We start from the raw sequence: 17,443 nt of genomic DNA, 5'->3' as shown, positions 1-17,443 counted from the left end.
TTGAAATAGATGTCATAGGCTATCTAATACATTATTAGTTTATTCATTTACAGTGGAAAAAAAGTATAATTATGCAGATATCTTATTAAATAGACAGCAGTGCATGTGTATCTACAGTATAAAGGACTACTTCAAGTGCATATTAAAGATAGTGTTTATTCTCTACCTGGCTGTACTTTTATCTGTGGCCAACCCGTTCAAAAGCTTTATAATAGCAAAACCTAGAGGCAGATAGTGGGTACTGCACAATGCTTTCCTCTCCAGGCAGGATTTGAATACGGTATCATGTATATAATTGCACAAGCATTTAGTTACATCCAGGTGGGGTGCAGTCCATGTAATTCAACATTTATTTACAGGCTTTTACAGTGAGTTTACCCCTAAACTAATCAATTACAAAGATCTCAAACATTCTGTGTAGATTTGAGCTAAAGACTATTTCTTGTTTCAGGCCAAACCTTTTTTACTGTGCCTTCTAAATCGTTTTTTCTTTCTTCTGCGTAGCACTTTTCAAATAATAATAATGATAACCATAAAAATTATTATTATTATTGTTATCGTTGTTGTTTTTGCTGTTGAATTACTGTTGAATATTGGTGAATATTATGAATATGTAAACTGGTCTTATAGTTCCAGAGGTTAAAAAAAATATTACAAGGCCAATCATTTTGTTTAAAAAACACACACACACACACATAGTGAGACTCGATTGTGCAGTAGATTTCCAACATTCCGTTTACTGTAGAATTCACCTGCTATTCAATTATAATTGGAGAAGGGGAGAGGTGGTGGAAGAGAACTACCAAGGCTCTTAAGAGGACACGAAAAGAATTACAAATTACAGAACAGGAAGCTTTGGGTATTCAGCTTGATGAAGACAGGGAGAAAAAGACCCAAAAGAATGAGAAGAAACTAGGGAGCTGAGAAAAGTTCTCCTGAGGGACTAAGAGAGAGGAGAGCAGCAGAGACAGATCAGATGAGGCTAGTAAGGTGATGGTAAGGATGGCAGGGGAGAGTGGAACCAGGGACAGACATTGAGAAGAAGAACCTGAGGATGGACAAAAGGCAGCTGATGTGGAGAACAAGAGAGTCGCAGGGTGGAGACCCCCGAAAAATGGGGGAAAAAGAGAGAATGGAGAAAGTTGACCTGCTTTTCAATATACTGGTTGACATAACTGACATGCTGAATAAATCTGGATCTATACAAGTCTATGCTATACTGGATCTATACAGGTATTACAAGTACTATATGCAAATACACGCACACAGCACAAATCTATTCAAATACATATCAAAGCACACAAGTGAAGAGTTTGATTCAATTCTGTGCAAATGACTTGCTGTAGGACTAGCCAAAACAGCTAGAATGACGGTGGGAATGGAGAAGAGATGGACTAGGAAGTGGTGGCCATCCTTAATGGCATTCTGGATTATGTAGATTCTGCTTTGAGTGAGCTTAAGATCGAAACACAAATCCCAGAATGATTAATCTTCCAGTACCTTACATAATATTGCTTTGGGTCTGATCAGAGCTGACAGAAGAAAAAGAGGAAACAATAGTCAAAATAAAGGCTGCTCTCAACAATATTCTTGATGATGGGGGCTCCAGTCTAAGAAAATAAGACCTAAATATCACCATCATCAACACCAGAATTTGGTTCATCTCAACACTCGGTAACCAAAGACAATGCAATCATATTCAACTACATTTAAACAGAAGAGAATAGAAGGGAAGACTTTCACGGAGGTGAGGCAGCACAAAAGATCAAACTTGGAACCTTCTTGAGGTAAAGCAAAGAGTTTATATCTCTGGTGTACTGATCAGTTTATAAACCTCAGGGGAAATAGAGGGGAAGGGTATGTCACCATACAGATTCATTCTTTTGTAGGTCTGCCTTGGGCTCAAGCTGCGCACCAGTGAGTTGAAGATGTTGCAGTCAGAGAGGAGATGAAGGACAAAGGGACAAAGATGGGTACATAGTCAACAAAAAACGAGGCTTTCTTCTGATCAGATAGAATTATTCAGGATAGAATTGTTGAATGGCTCATTTACAAAAATATTCACCACTGACATGCTCAGGAAAGGTTTACAGTCTTTAAATGGAAAATGTATAGGCATTTCAGCAATGGAAACCAACAGTATTCCGAATGACTATTCAGCAAGGACATGAGCTTTATTTATTTAATTGATTCTACTGCATTTTGTATTTTTATCTGAATTTGAATATTGAGCGGACTTGTTTTGCTCTGTTTAGTTAGGAGACTGCCGCCATAGGGCTCTATAAGGAGGTTTACCATTTGCTATGAGTTAATTTATCCTGGTTTGTCACTAAACCACGTAGTTGGACTATCCACCTAAGGTATACTTGTATCCATAGACATATATAGATAGTTATATAGTTATATATGTATATGCTTGTATCTGTTTCCTTTAAGGTTGTGACCCATTTAAGCATGTGACTGTAAACGTCATCATGAGGTTATTTCCGGGATAGTTGGATTGAGTTTCGTTGGCCTGACATAAACTATCTAGCTCGATATTTGCCTTATTTTTTTTCCAACTTGAGACGAAATGAATCGAATTTTTGGTCGAGGAAAACCGAAGGGGCCACCCCCAAACTTATCAGATTGCATAGGAGGTGTAAGTACACCTTCAAATAACTTTGTAATGTCTAGCCTTACCAAACAAACAAAGGAACTTTGTTCATTGTTAATGAGATGTCATGACAGCTAGCGGTAGCTACAGAAAGAATTCAGACAGGCTACTCATGACTAATCGAGACGAAAAACAGAAATATGGCGAATGTTTAATGATTATGCTGATCAGACTGTATCCTCTTACGTAACACTGAACATGTACAGAGTGCAGAGTGATCCAAACGGGCCAATAGTCCCCATGAATGGTCAAATTGTCAAACATAACATTGTTAACTTTGGTAGCTAGCAAGCTAGCGAGTTAGTTTGTCACATTTATTGTCTATTGCTGAAAAATAGACAACGACATGGAGTGTAGTGTCCTATAATCAGTCCGGCCTGAATCAGATAGATTAACATTATTTATGTTCTGGTCGAAATGCTTTTTCGACAAACCTCTAGGCCTATTAGCCTAACCAATTTAATTGCTTCTTTGTTACTCTGCGTCGTTCTCATGCGGCAGAACTTTTATCTTCGGGATTTAAACATTACGATCATCATTACCTATGCCCAAACGTACGTGAACTTATACAAATAAATAAAATAATATTGTCATTTGAATTCTTCCGGCTTATGCGGTGTTTGTCCTATTGTTGGGCGTTGACTGTCAAACTTGAAAGACAGGTTGGCAGGCGATCAGATTTGGGCACAGTGAGTTAAAAGGTGTCCAGGCATCGCTAGACCATGTCAAATCAGCAATATGTTACAAAGCAGCCTCTTGAATCTGCATCTCTTTGACTGGCACGCACAGGTGGATTCACGGGCTGAATCCATTGACAAGAAGATAAGCCGGTTGGATGTGGAGCTGGTGAAATATAAGGACCAGATGAAGAAGATGCGAGATGGGCCCTCGAAGGTAATATCCGTGTACACTTCAGTGAGGATAAGGATGTACATTAAGACATTGAGTGGCTTCAGAGCTCTTAACTTCTGTCTTTTAAGGGGCTGTCTGACTCAATACAATAGTTTTGTCAAATTGCTCCTCACTGACCTAGCTGTCCATTCAGTGTGTGCTCAGTCCTGGCTCTGTTAATGGGAAGCAAACATAATGGCTCAGACCGAGCCATAAACAATTCTAACAAAGTAGCACATTGTGTCAGGAGAATAGAAGGGATGGGTGTAATTTGATTGGATGTTGAGCTCAAATATCAACAACTTTTTGCCAGAATCGCGGACCTTTAAGAAAAGAAAAGTGTTATCATATAGTATTAACATGTTTCTGTTGATTGTTAGTTCAGATGATCATAGAATGATTGAAAGTAATTTTACCTTATAAATCCTTCCAGAACATGGTGAAGCAGAAAGCAATGCGAGTCCTGAAGCAGAAGAGAATGTAAGTCAACCACACACATCCTCACAAATGTAATTTAATTGAAGTATGATTCAAGATCTAATTGTTTTTCAATTTTACACACTGGTGTAATATTTGGGACAGGTTTTTCAGTCAGCTCATATATCATGTTTTACTTGTGAGGAAACTTGTAATCATTTAATGTTTGACACTTAATTGGAGGGTCAGGGATGTTTACCTTGTGCAACATTTCATAGCTACTGTATATAGCCATTCCGCCTTGTATATACTTTCCTAAACTTCTTAGACTGTTGCACTGTTTGTTTTGTAATGTATATTTTGTGTAAGCACACTGAGAGCCACTTTACCAAGTCAAATTCCTTGTTTGTGCAAACTTACTTGGCCAATAAAACCTGATTCTGATTGTGAGATCTGCTCTCTGATTAACCTTAAAGGCTTTTTGATGAAGGACTAAAATTACTGATCACCAGCAGTCAACACATCATAACAACAAGACATCCCTAGCTACCCCAATAAGACATGAATATGGTGCATGCATGCTTTTGGGACGAGGGGCTTGTTGAACTCTGAAGTCAGGGGTAGAGTGTAGGCCTTGAAGACATCCTAATGGCACATTAAGGCATGTGCTGTTCTGATGGCATCCATCGTGTTTGTTCTGCAGGTATGAGGGGCAGAGAGATCAGTTGATGCAACAGTCCTTCAACATGGAGCAGGCCAACTACACCATCCAGACCCTGAAGGACACTAAAACCACGGTAACGGCACTTGCCTACCACACATAAACGCAGACAAACCTCCCACTGCTCAAAGTGTAAATACTATGACATCAACTCCCACATTTTCTGTTTGTAGGTGGATGCAATGAAGGTCGCATCCAAAGAAATGAAAAAGGCATACAAGACTGTGAAGATTGATCAAATTGAGGTAAACTCCAGAGTTCTGTTTATTTATTTATTTTAAGTCAGTCTCAATCTTTACAAAGGGAAAGCTCTCAGTAAGTAGTTTTGGTCTAAAACTAATGAAGTAACTATCTAAAATGCAATCCAAAAGCTTTACAAACACCACCATCAGCCCAGTTGGCACTGATAACCGTAACGGCATGATAACATAGTAACATGCTATGGAGTTTGCGATGTCATGTTGTAAAAGCTTGTCTTATATTTGCGTGGGGTGTTCCAATCCAGAACACAGAACGTCATAGCGCATGTCCTCGATGGGAACCCTAATGGGAAGAACTGGTGTGTTTATCGAGGGTTAGGGTTCTTCACATAACCATATACCATTACAATGAAGTTTAAGATATCAAGATGTCAAAACTGGTTTCCTATATAAGAAGCACCTAAAAAGTGGTCAATTGTTGCATTTATGTTACTTTAACAAGTGATTCTATGATAATATTCTTACAATGCATTGGGCATGTGCCTTGCTTCTGTCTTGTGATGCAATGTGATCATTTGGCATAGCCTTGATGGATGATATTGTGTGTTTTGTTTTGGTGGCAGGAGCTGCAGGATAACCTGGAGGACATGATGGAAGATGCCAGTGAGGTGCAGGACGCCCTGAGCCGCAGCTATGGCACACCCGACATTGATGAAGACGACCTTGAGGCTGGTCAGTATCAGTGGCCAGCGCAAGAAAGCCTATTAAATTAGCATGTCAGCGCTTCAATGCTCCATTGTGCAGGCTAGCACAACACAGAGGTCCACAGATCATGACAAAGGTCTTAAGCACTGCTGAAGAGTATTACAGATATAACCCACATTTTACACTTCAAGTCTACCACTATTATTTTGAGGTCTGACTGTGAAACTAATCAGGCTAACATAGACTGGCTTATATCAACAGTGTACACCAACGGATTCAGCCTTAAGCCTCTTTCAATGCCCTGAGAATGAGTTCTGCAGTCTGCCTAGAGTTCTTAACCGTAACGACACTGAGAAAAGGGCTGAACTCATAACAGCTGAACAAACCAGCTCATCGTACGAGACAATGTCACAGGAAAGAGAGAAGGAGCCACATTAAAGTATAATGTAGTTTGACTGTTTGAAGTCTGGAGAAATGCTTCAGTGTTCTCAGTAGTTTCCTGTGTGCATCTTTGCTCCTAGAACTGGATGCGCTGGGTGATGAACTGCTCTTCGACGAGGACTCCTCTTACCTGGACGAGGCCTCCACTGCTCCATCCATACCCGACGGGATGCCGGAAGACAAGTCTACCAACAGGGTAAATGTTTGTTGTCTTTTTTTACTATTTACACACATGGTACTCACAAAAAAAAAGCATCGTTACCTTCTCATCCAAGAGAGTTTGTGGAGTTCACTTCACACATCTTAGTGACACCAGCCATGCAGCAGCGTGATGAATGTCCAGGGTGAGAGCAGTCGAACGGGACCAGCAGGATAATGGGCTTGGCCTCCGTCCACCGGCTCTTCTGAGCCAGCAGGGGAAATTGCTATTGGTTGTGCAATTGACAGGAGAGATTCATACTGAACGAGATTGATAGTGTCCTGCCCGGAGTCCAGATAAAGGGATATTTATTTCAGGAGAACTAATCCCTAGAGAAGAGATTCTGAGATTGGCTTTTGAGTTTAGTCCTGTGTAATTATTATTTTTTTTTTTACGTTTTTTTTTTATTTCGATCTGTGTATCAGGCCCAACACTTGAAATGTTTACTTGTATCATTCACACGAAGCAGTGGTGGAAAGTAGCTATGTACATTTACCAAAGTACTGTACATAAGTAGAATTGTTTTTGTACTTTACTTGAGTATTTCCATTCTATGCTACTTTAAATTTCCACTCCACTACATTCCAGATGGAAGTATTGTACTTTCTAATCAACTACATTTTATTGACAGCTTTAGTTACTTTAAAGATAATGATTTTACACAATGGATAATATAACAAGTCTTTAAAATACAAAGTATTGTTGCAGATTAAACCAGTGGTTTCCAAACATGTTGGCTCCTGACATCTTACCAACAATAGCAGTGTGTAGTCAGGGTCACATTTCAGATGCGAGTTTATGAGTTGTAAACAGCTCCACCAAATAGTGAGTTTTCCCCTTTAAACTTGGTTTCATTACAAATGATTCCAGTCTCTCAAAAAGATCCAAAAACTTCAGATTTCAATGAATCATTTCGCAAACCCCTCAGATCTATGTGGTGTCCCTGTATATAAAACTATATATATATATATATATATATATATGTTCAAACTAGCTCCACCTCCTGCAGCTACAACCGTTTCATGCTGCTTACACACACTGGGCTTCAGTATTAACAATCTAATGATGTCATATATAATAATATATCAGTCAGAGGGACGAAACCAGTACTTTTACTTCAATACTTTAACTACATTTTGCTAATACTTTAAAACATTTACTTAAGTAGAATTTGTCATGCAGGAATTTGACTTGTAATGAGTATATTTCCATGCTGTATTGGTACTTTAACCCAAGTAAAGGATCTGAATGTCTTCCCCCACTACTGCTGAAGACCTTGTCCGTCCCTAATCTTCATGTCCTCCGTTTGCCTTTCAGGATGGTGTGTTGGTGGATGAGTTTGGCCTGCCTCAGATTCCTGCCACATAAAGCCTACGTGCACAAGGAAGCAATCTTATTTTATATGAAAATCATGTTTATATTAAACTGAAGCCTATAAAAACACAGCCAATCTGCCTGAAAGAGAAAGGGGATATTAAGAACCCTCCATTTGTCTTATGCTCATTCAGAGACTAACCTGTTACGGCTATCAATGTCAGGAATGTATCTACTGCAATCAAAACTTTTATGTTAACTTCTTTCTATCGATTTTACTTCTGCTTAGGGGGCGTCAGGCAAAACATTGTTTCTGTAGTTTTTGCAGGAATCTTGGTGTATGGTTGACTGACTTTGTACTGCAACAATGTTGCCAAGTGACATATAATAAATTATTCTATATTTCATTTCTGTTGAACTAAGCCTTTTCCTTAGTGATTATTTTTGTATTTGTATGAACTGTAATTCAACAGTACAATATCTCCAAATCAGAGACAAATAAGCGTTCGTCATCAGTAGGACATTTTGTTTGTTTGCATGAGGTGCTTTGACACTAAACACAGTTCTCACACAGCTGTTTAACTTAAGTCAGTGAAAGTACTTTATGTTGGGTGATTTACAATATGGTGCAAGGCAAATCACTACAATGGTAAGAAGTTTAACTTATAAACACTGTAGTAACATAATTGCATTCATTGAGTCCGTGGGCAATACTGACTGGCACAGCAGCCTCATGGGTTTGAGCCTGCATGTGTTCACCAGTTGAGTCTGTAGCTCAGAGGAAAGATCTTCTTGTGGAGATACTCCACTATCTCCGTTTTGCCTGTGAGCTTCTCAAACTCATAATATGGAATCTGTTTGAAAAAAAAGATCATTAGAAGATTAAAAAAAAACAGAAATTTGTAACCAAGTGGTTTATATCAAAATAACACCAAACACAACGTTGAGACAAAACTAGTAAAAATGAGCATTTCTTAGTGAAGGACAAACATTCCACTCACCTCCGCTACCTCATAGCCCAGCAGCCTGAGGTGTCTCTGTTTGATGGTTTCTCTACCCAACAGCTGTTGTGCGTTCACAGCAAAGCGCTTCGGCCCGTTGATGCACACCGCAATCCTGCACACAGGAATGACTGAGTATGACTGGGTGCAACACAACTGCAACAACGCTTCCATCAACACTAACTGCTCGTGTCAGCAGTTGGATCTGAAAAAAAAAAACGGGCTGGCTTTACCTCTTGTGGATCTCATCGATGTGACTGGCTGGCAACACATATCCCTCCTCATCCAACTTGATCTCCACATCTTCAAACACAAGAGGAGAATCACAGCCTCGTTACACTGCTGCCACACTGTTACCGTAAAACACTTATTTGCGCTTGTTTGTTATACAGTCGTTTAGGAGTGAGACAATACAGACGTTTTGAAAGGTCCACAATTCTGCTTAAAGGTTGTTGATCTTTGAGCTCAACAGCCAATCAAATTACTCCCCTCCTTTCTAGGGTCTCAAAGTAACGTGTTAATTGGCTGGATTTGTTTATTATGGTTCGGGCCAACTCCATTTACAGGGCCAAGACTGTACAAACAGTACACAGTTTTTTTTAGTGCACAGCTTTAAGACTGTGAGGAGCAATTCGCTGAATTTAAATTTAACAAAACAAGTGTACTGGATTAGAATTGCAGACTGCACCTTCGAGTGTGGGTGGATTGCCACTTACCTAATGTGTAGCAATAAGGAGTTAGAACCCTTGAGGCAAAATATGATCTTGCCCCGAGCAAATCCACTAACCCTGCCTTGACAGAGTTATAGAGGTGCGCATCTACTTGTGTCTCCAGTGATCGTCCTGGCATCAGGAAGGACTTCACACGGTATTTGGGCAAAAGCTGAGGGCCCTAGTCACAGGGAAAAAAATGCACATGAGCAAACAAACAAACAAACAAACAAACACAAAATAGAATACTACAGGGGTTTTTTTTTCAGTGGGGAAAGAAGTCATAAAACCTTCACGGAGCATCAGCACTGTCTGTTAGTAAACACCAATCTGGTACATGGTACCCAGGGAAAACACATACTGATTAATATGTATCAAATCAAATCAAATCAAATCATGATTTGATTTGATTTGATTTGATTAATATGTACAGTATATCTGTACTCTAAGTCTCTGTGAATAAAAGTTTCTGGTAAATGGACGAATATAAATGTTCCAGGGACAGACCAATCTAGTCATGACTGAGCTGCTCCTGAGGACTTACATTATAAAAGGAGCATTCTAGCTTCACAGTCATGTAGAGTTGGGTGAGCTGAGCCAGCCTGATCCTGTCCATTCTAGAGTCCTTTCCTGTGACACACACACACACACACACACACACACACACACACACACACAAAGGAACAATATATTTCTATTTGGTATGTGTTCTTCAACACAAAAAATGACAACCAATCACAACCAGACATTGTTAACTTATTGTGATGAATGAATTTGGGATAATTGCCCAGCCCTAGTATCACCTACACACAATAATAGCATTGAAAGTAGTGGTAAGCATAAGCCAACGGTAAACTTAGATAAAAGTTCATGTTATAGCGTTAAGCTTACTAGGACACCCAAAGACATTTTTAGCCGAGATCTTAAGAGACTGTCATCATAGGCTGTACCTTGTAGCTGCTGTAGGAAGTATGGGCTGAATACTTTGGAGACGAAGTTGAGGGGGAACCTTTGCAGCAGCGTGCAGGCGTGCAGCAGCTCTAAGAGGACCCACGGCTGGAACTGGGAGAAGCGCGCGTGGAGCAATGCCTCCACCTTCCGGAAGAGCTGCCCTGCGTTGGGTGGCACATATCCCAGTACCCCCAGAGCCTCCAGTTGGCGTGCCACCTGGCTGGTGCTGTAGTCGTCGGCGCGATAGACGAAGCTCTCCGCAACTGCGTCGAAGACGGCCGGCGACCAGATGCAGCGCCGGCCAAAGTACTGCATCACCTTGGTGACGGTTTCCGGATGTGCCGTGAAGGCGTTCTTGGCGACGTGGTGCTCCAGCGCCTGCACTAGGAAGTGGTCGCTGTGGCCAAAGTATATGAGGGCGGACAGCACAGAATCCAGCTGGGCGTCGGTGAAGACGGGCACATGGCGCACAGCCTGCTTACACAGGGCGATGACCAGCGGCAGCGCTTGGCTCTGCCCCATGGCCACCAAGGCCCCGAGCACCTCGCTCACTGCCATCGGCTTCAAGCGTCCTGCCACAGACAGTGTGTGGGTGTGCATGGCATTCAGCAGGTCCTGGTAGCGCCCGCCCTCAGCTACACCCGCGCCCAAAGCGCCATACACAGCCACCAGCTCATCCTGGCTCCACTGGGCTGGCTTGCTGCGCTGGAGCTGCTCCAGGGCCTGTCCCAGCATGGTGCAGTCGGGCCCCTCCAGGGCCAGCAGAGCTCGGGCCAGGGTGCACAGTTCTGCCAGGCCAAGCCTCTCCTCGTCCAGACGCTCCTGGATCTCAGACACCAGCCGCACCAACAGCCGGCTCCAGGGCTCCAGGTAGAGGCGTGTGCAGGCCAGGAGGGTTGACACCAGTGCCGAGTCGCCCAAGCGGCTGCTGTCCTGCTCCAGACGCTGGCAAAGCCCCCGTAATGCTGCATCCGACAGCACCGCAGGGTCCCGCAGTCCACCCGCCCCGTCCTGCTGTAGGTCGGCCAGCCGGTGGAGGGCGGCGGCAGCCACGCTGTCAGAGAGGAGCAGTGAGGAGCGCAAGAAGCGCAGCAGCTGCTGAGAGGAGCCACAGGAGGACACTTGCTCCAGCACGGCTTTCTCCTCTTCCCTCGAGCCCAATGTCGCTCCCGCCAGGGACAGACGCACTCCGCCATCAGGAGGAGAGTCCCGATGCAGACGCACCGCTCCAGCCACACTCAGCAACGGGTCACGGGTCGTCATGGAGCAAACACCCAACCTCCCTTGCAACGGTGATGGTGAGGGCAGCGACCAACGGGTCCGACGACAACCATGCCGTAAGGAGCAGCGGCTGGAGGATGTCCACAAACACACCACACACGTATGCTCCTGAAGTGCACACACACTCAGCGAGCGTGTAGAGGAGAGGAGGGGAGGCCGCAACAAACCCAGCAGCTGAGTTCTCTGTAACACCTTGAGAGCCATGGCTGTGGTCAAGGTAGTCAACTAAGCCTGTGGGCAGAGACATCATATGCACAAGTTAGCTAATGCACTTAGCCGCAGGTTCATGCTGAATTTAGATAAGCTGACTGACTTCTGTCAAGTGACATGGAAAGGAAAGGAACACAACCCGACATAATGTTATCAAACGATAGGTTAAACGTTTCAATCTGTGGTATTCTGCACGTGGAATAACTGTAACATTCAAAATGCTACAGTACAACACTGACAATTATTCACATACAATACGACTGAAAGAAATGTATTGGCATGACTGAAATGGCCTACAAGGCTGTGAGATTGTTTAAATCTATTGGCTAACGTTGTTTCAAAAGGGCACCTAAATTGACGTTCCTTTGCCCTTGTAATTCATGTTAGCTAACGTTACGCGGAAGTTGTTACATATTATTGTAGCTGACAATAAGCCGCTCGTATTGTGGTTCATTCATCGTGTGAGAGAAAAGCCATGTGAGAATACGTAGTACGACGATACTACACGGGACATTGTTGCTTATGAACAAAGCATAATACAGTAGCTTACCTTTCACATCACACACACCGCTTAACAGCTAACTTCAACATGCGCCTTTCCAACGCAACCACTCACGCGTCAGTCTCTTTGGATTGGGGCGGGGTTAAGGAAGGTTCCCGGATGGCATTTTGTAACTCCGATTTCGAGGCAACTGATCAAGTCGCCCCCTGGTGGTTTCGTTCCGACATGAATGGGATTCTCCATAAAGACGTTTTTAGAAATATTATATCTCGATCCACATCGAAATGTTAGTGGAATGGCTTTCATGACATATGCGTTGAGATAAACTTTATTGATTCTGTTGATCATAGTGTATTTTCGGCCACAATTTGAATAGGATTTTTTCTCAAGTCAAATGTATTTATAAAGCACATTTAAAAACAACTCACTTTGCCCAAAGTGCTGTACAATTAAATTAAAATAAAATAGAAAAACAAATAGAAAACAGAAACAAAACAATTAGATCACACACAAAAAAGTAACATAAAGGCCTTATTTCTGTCTCCCAGAAGTCAGTGAGTGCAGTCTTTAAATAGGTAGTACACACTTACATGTATTGTTTTTCAGCTGTAAACTAAATTATATGACTGTACTGTGATAAAACACATCAATACTGGTGTTAACAGTGACAAAATGACAATTCTTTTATAAAATCTGCATGTTTTGGGTTGAAATGGCTCCACACACCATCTACTGTTTAAAATCTGAACCTTGCAAGGCCAATGCTGACATAGTTCACCACACTCGCTCACCATGAGGGGGGAAGAAAGGAACTGGCGTCAGCTTGTGAACACGGGTATAAATAGGAACAATGTGATGGGAACAACCTAGAGAGGGGAGTGGCATAGTACTACGCACCTGTGCTTAATTAGTGATTATGCTACACACGTGCGGTAGAAAAGGTTCGTGTTAAGTGCTCATTTAGAGTGTGCCAATCACCACTACAATCCTGTGAAACACTACGCCACTCAGAACACACCGTGAATCACTGCAAACCACCCTCAGGCCCAAAACACCATGTTACATTAGTCTGGTTCAAATTAATTAACGACATGATTTGACCGCGGATCAGCCTTGGACGAAGCGATATATCATGTCCTCAATCATCTCGGTAATTCAAACTGGCTAATGGGACAATTGGTCGACTTAACTTAAGCCGAACGAGGCCTTGGAAACGGACTTCATAACTTGTAGCACCTAGAAGCAAGCAGAGACAGACTAACAACACAGAGATAATCAACGAAAGGGTACGTTTCTATATGGCTGATAACTCCAGAAATGTTCACAAAAGTGTAGCCTATGCTTTTCGTATTATCATGTTGACTTTCATACGTTTACAATTCTTGTCTGCTTGGCCAAAACGGTTTTATTAAAATAACACTACATGGACATAACTCCATTTGTTAGTCCTCTTCCTAAAATACAATGGATACACTTTTGTCTTAAGGTACACATCACCATGCTGGCCCTGCTCTTCCTGATAAGCTACTTGTGTGTCGTCCATACCTGTCGGACAGGGACTCTGCAGGAATGCCATGATGCACCATTCGTCCCAGGTCATAACTTGGCTGGAGAGGGGTTTGATGTGGTCACACTGCAGCACAAGGGAGCCTATGTGTTAGACTTCCAGACATATCTGACCCCAACCAACACCTGCACAATATGTGAGAACCCACTTCAGGGCAACCAGCTGCAGAAACTGCCCCTTTCTGTATTGGACTGGCGCTCTTTTAGCAACTGTAAGCAGGAGCTCACCAGTGCAATACTCAACACGGCCACTAGTGTGGCAGAGAGCGCCACCTCTGTCATAGAGAATGATTGGAGCATGGGACTAGAGATCGCTGACCTGGGGAACATGAATGTGGGGGGCAGCCATTCCAATGCTGTGGAATTTGCCATGTCCCAGTCTAGAGAAGACAAGTCGGCCTTCACCTCTCACCAACTCAGCTGTGCCCATTACAGGTACATTATGTGCAGGGTCTGGAGGGTTACTTTGGAAACGCAAAAGGTTACAAATTAAGAGTTACTCTGTTAATAAGCAATGTGACTTGATTACTTCAGCAAAATAATTATATGGCATTTTTCGCTCCTTTCATTTTGTAAATGAAAAGAAATGGTAATTGTTAATAGAAAGCGTGTTGTTTGGTTCAGCTCTCAAGTCTTCTCACGACACAATGTGTTTCAGGTGTTGAGTAGCAACCAATTACTTGCTAACTTCAGGTTACAATGATCAATAGAAAACGGACAACACGGCTCAGCTAAAATGGCTTTTATTTACAGTAAAGTAACAACACAAGTGATTCAAACTATAGTTTCTAGTCTTAATCATCACTTTCAATAACACATTTTCGCTGCTTCTGAATTTTCTCATGGCTGTTGATGTCTATCAATATCGCTCATTTTGAAGATGACGTCAGAGAGCAATACGGATCCGTATCAGACCGGCGAGGAGGGCAATACGCGGCTGGCATGACTACCCATTAGCCAATCAGAAAGCTCGTACTGTCGTTGCCATATAATAATAATTATTATATATGATTGCTTTACAATTTTTTTTGATTACGCCCTGCTTTAGCTGTAAACCACTAAGGTTGTCTCGTTTCCTAGTAATCCCTGTAAATGGGCATGAACAAGCCACACTGTGTCATCATCTCCCATTTGTATGTCTGTTCACAGTTATCGTGTGCCATGCCGTCCTCCTCAAAGCTCAGAGTTCCTGAAGCATGTGCAGTCTCTTCCAGCAGAGTTCACTAATGAGACTCAACCCCTCTACCGTCGGCTTGTTGAAACGTACGGCACCCACTACATCGAGCAGGTACGCCTCGGGGGCCGTCTGACCCGCCTCACCTCCATCCGCTCCTGTCTGGCCACTGTGAATGGTCACTCGGCTTCCAAGGCAAAGGACTGCATCAACACTGGGCTTTCCATTGGTCTGGGCTACGTCGATCCATCATTCACCACCAGCAATTGCAAATCACTTCTACAGAATGAAGACTCCCAAACACAGTCCCAGCTCTCTTACCTGAACCATGTTACAGAGGTGCTGGGTGGCAACAAGTGGCTGGGAGAGGTGTCACTCCAAAAAAACGATTCTGTTGAGTTCAGAAGCTGGTTGCAGACCCTGAAGGAAATCCCTGACATTCTCTCCTACACTCTGGTTCCACTCCATGAGCTGGTTGCTGACCCCACCGTTAGGAGAAATGTGAAGGACATAGTGAGGCAGTATCTTAGGGACAATGCTGTGCCCAAGGAGCAACCTTCACAGCAGTGCACTGGCAAGCCCAACCTTTCCCCTGAATGTTGCCCGCTGTCCCCAATGAAGGGACGTCTTCGAGTGACCATTAAAAATGCCTGGTTGCCTGGGTCTGGTCTGGACCCTATTGGACCACCTGATCCTTATGTCAAGATGTGGCTGGAGCTGGGGCAAGACCAGAGGCATTTCCATCAGACACACTATATCGAAAACAACGCCAATCCCAAATGGGACATAGATTATGATCTTGGCCGTGTGGAAGCTCAATATGAGCTTGTGTTTCAGGTGTGGGACAAGGACGTGAAATATGACGACCACGTTGGAACGTGCCGCACCTGGCTGACTGAGGGCTTAACCCGAGGTAGTTGTAATCTTTCTAAAAAGGATAGATTTACTTACTCCTATACCCTCACTTGTGACCCACAACTAATGGGTTATCAGTGTTCTCGGTACAAAGCAAGCCAGAGAGAAAACTGAAGAGGTGAAATAAAGTCAAGTAACAAGGTCAGATGAGTTCATGCAAATGAACGCTTTCACTTACTTACTAGATGAATGTGTGCAGAGATTGCTCCAAATAAACATTGATGAATATCTTCAATTTTGTAGTGTTTCTTTACTTTACTTCCTGCTGCCATGAATGCAGTGTTGAGACACTGGACAAGCAAGAGATAGGATTTCATGAAGAGTTGGTCTGCAGTCTCAGACAGATATGTTACATGACAAACCGTTTCATCATGAAAGTGTCAGTATACCCAGCCAGCTCTGAGCCTAACTCCACTGCAGGGTTTAAGACTAAAACTAAAAATATAAATACATTTGTTAACTGAATAAAAATGAGATTTCAAAAACACGAAAACTAAATAAAAACACTGAACAGCTAAAACAAAATAAAATTGCAGGTAAAATCAGCTTGGTTTAATTTTCCCTTTGATGTGCACTGTGGTTGCTGTACCACTTTGTCCTGTTCTGTTTTTGCTTTCTCGGGACACTGGCCTAATATAAAAGGACCTTGGATGAATTAAATATCAAATGTGATTTGTCATGCATTTTTCATTCTACCTTTTTCAGCTTCTATAAATCAAGGCTTTCTTCAGCTTACCTGAAAAACTATGCCTAACACTAAAACTAAATCAAATGTAAACTAAAATGAAGTAAAAACCAAACTGAAAATCTGTTGAAATTGTTAAAAAAATGTTTTCTTTTTAAAAAGGTGGTGAGAGGGGGAGCGTATGGGGTTAGAATAGTTTCAAAATTCACAAATAAATGTCACATGATTCACAAATCCTGATTTCCTGATTGCATGAAAGCATGGCCAATCATCCGACCTGCCATCTCAAGCAGGTTGCTTCGGGATGGGTTTATTTCACCCAGTAATTTCAAACCATATGCTACTTCATGTTAAACACAATACTTCGTCTGTACAAACTCCCCCTTTTTAACTAAGTTATGTTGAAAGTCACTCTCCTACCAGCTACATTGATATGCTAATGTGGCTTTGATTATCCAGGCTAATATTACAGGTAGCCTACCTGTAAAAAATGTTGTAAATGTTAACACCAGTATTGATGTGTTTCATCAGAGTACAGTCATATCATTTAGTTTACAGCTGAAAACAATACATGTAAGTGTGTACTACCTATTTATAGACTGCACTCACTGACTTCTGGGAGACAGAAATAATACAGAAACTCCTGGATTGAGTCTAAGAACATCAAAGGTGTGCTTGTTTTAAATGAATGTTACAACTAGTAAGTGAATTAAGCAATTAAAGGCAAGGCTGCTTGTTGGAAAAAATATATATAAGGGAGGGAAAGTGAAAAAAATACACCCTCTACATCCTTGTACCCTTTCCCCACAAAGATCTACCTTGGTGCTGATGGTGGTACAATGTGCAAGTGATTTCATAAAATAGTTTCAGGATTGCTATTAGTGGGAAATTAGTCTGTAAAAAT

The 17,443-nt window shown here is 42.2% G+C and overlaps 3 protein-coding genes across 3 annotated transcripts; 2 read left to right on the top strand and 1 right to left on the bottom strand.

Moving 5' to 3' along the window:
* Positions 1-2,474: 2,474 nt before the first annotated feature.
* Positions 2,475-7,951, top strand: chmp5b (charged multivesicular body protein 5b). The gene is made up of 8 exons (XM_012821293.3): positions 2,475-2,641; positions 3,446-3,550; positions 3,981-4,027; positions 4,668-4,761; positions 4,859-4,930; positions 5,509-5,617; positions 6,112-6,227; positions 7,548-7,951. The coding sequence occupies exons 1-8, from the start codon at positions 2,573-2,575 to the stop codon at positions 7,596-7,598; spliced, it is 663 nt and encodes a 220-aa protein (XP_012676747.1). The 5' UTR covers positions 2,475-2,572; the 3' UTR covers positions 7,599-7,951.
* A 164-nt stretch (positions 7,952-8,115) lies between these two features.
* On the bottom strand, positions 8,116-12,354 carry fastkd3 (FAST kinase domains 3). The gene is made up of 7 exons (XM_012821343.3): positions 12,248-12,354; positions 10,206-11,718; positions 9,800-9,885; positions 9,262-9,436; positions 8,779-8,848; positions 8,546-8,660; positions 8,116-8,398 (listed from the first exon to the last, which is right to left on the bottom strand). The coding sequence occupies exons 2-7, from the start codon at positions 11,689-11,691 to the stop codon at positions 8,300-8,302; spliced, it is 2,031 nt and encodes a 676-aa protein (XP_012676797.2). The 5' UTR covers positions 11,692-11,718; positions 12,248-12,354; the 3' UTR covers positions 8,116-8,299.
* A 1,336-nt stretch (positions 12,355-13,690) lies between these two features.
* On the top strand, positions 13,691-16,089 carry LOC105894741 (perforin-1-like). Its single transcript, XM_031583987.1, has 2 exons — positions 13,691-14,200; positions 14,915-16,089. Exons 1-2 carry the CDS (start codon positions 13,698-13,700, stop codon positions 15,966-15,968), a joined length of 1,557 nt encoding a protein of 518 aa, XP_031439847.1. The 5' UTR covers positions 13,691-13,697; the 3' UTR covers positions 15,969-16,089.
* The last annotated feature ends 1,354 nt before the right edge of the window (positions 16,090-17,443 follow it).

The sequence above is a fragment of the Clupea harengus genome, chromosome 17 (assembly GCF_900700415.2).
Source record: "Clupea harengus chromosome 17, Ch_v2.0.2, whole genome shotgun sequence".
NCBI lineage: Eukaryota > Metazoa > Chordata > Actinopteri > Clupeiformes > Clupeidae > Clupea > Clupea harengus.
Note: the sequence above shows the minus strand (reverse complement) of the source record. Positions and strands in the feature narration are given on the sequence as shown.

Coding starts and splice junctions, on each gene's coding strand:
- chmp5b (XM_012821293.3), top strand. CDS start 2,573: ATGAATCGAATTTTTGGTCGAGGAAAACCGAAGGGGCCACCCCCAAAC. Junction 4,028..4,667: donor GTCCTGAAGCAGAAGAGAAT/GTAAGTCAACCA, acceptor TTTGTTCTGCAG/GTATGAGGGGCAGAGAGATC. Junction 4,762..4,858: donor TGAAGGACACTAAAACCACG/GTAACGGCACTT, acceptor TTCTGTTTGTAG/GTGGATGCAATGAAGGTCGC.
- fastkd3 (XM_012821343.3), bottom strand. CDS start 11,691: ATGGCTCTCAAGGTGTTACAGAGAACTCAGCTGCTGGGTTTGTTGCGG. Junction 9,437..9,799: donor TAGAATGCTCCTTTTATAAT/GTAAGTCCTCAG, acceptor CCCTGTGACTAG/GGCCCTCAGCTTTTGCCCAA. Junction 8,399..8,545: donor TGGGCTATGAGGTAGCGGAG/GTGAGTGGAATG, acceptor TTTTTCAAACAG/ATTCCATATTATGAGTTTGA.
- LOC105894741 (XM_031583987.1), top strand. CDS start 13,698: ATGCTGGCCCTGCTCTTCCTGATAAGCTACTTGTGTGTCGTCCATACC. Junction 14,201..14,914: donor CTCAGCTGTGCCCATTACAG/GTACATTATGTG, acceptor GTCTGTTCACAG/TTATCGTGTGCCATGCCGTC.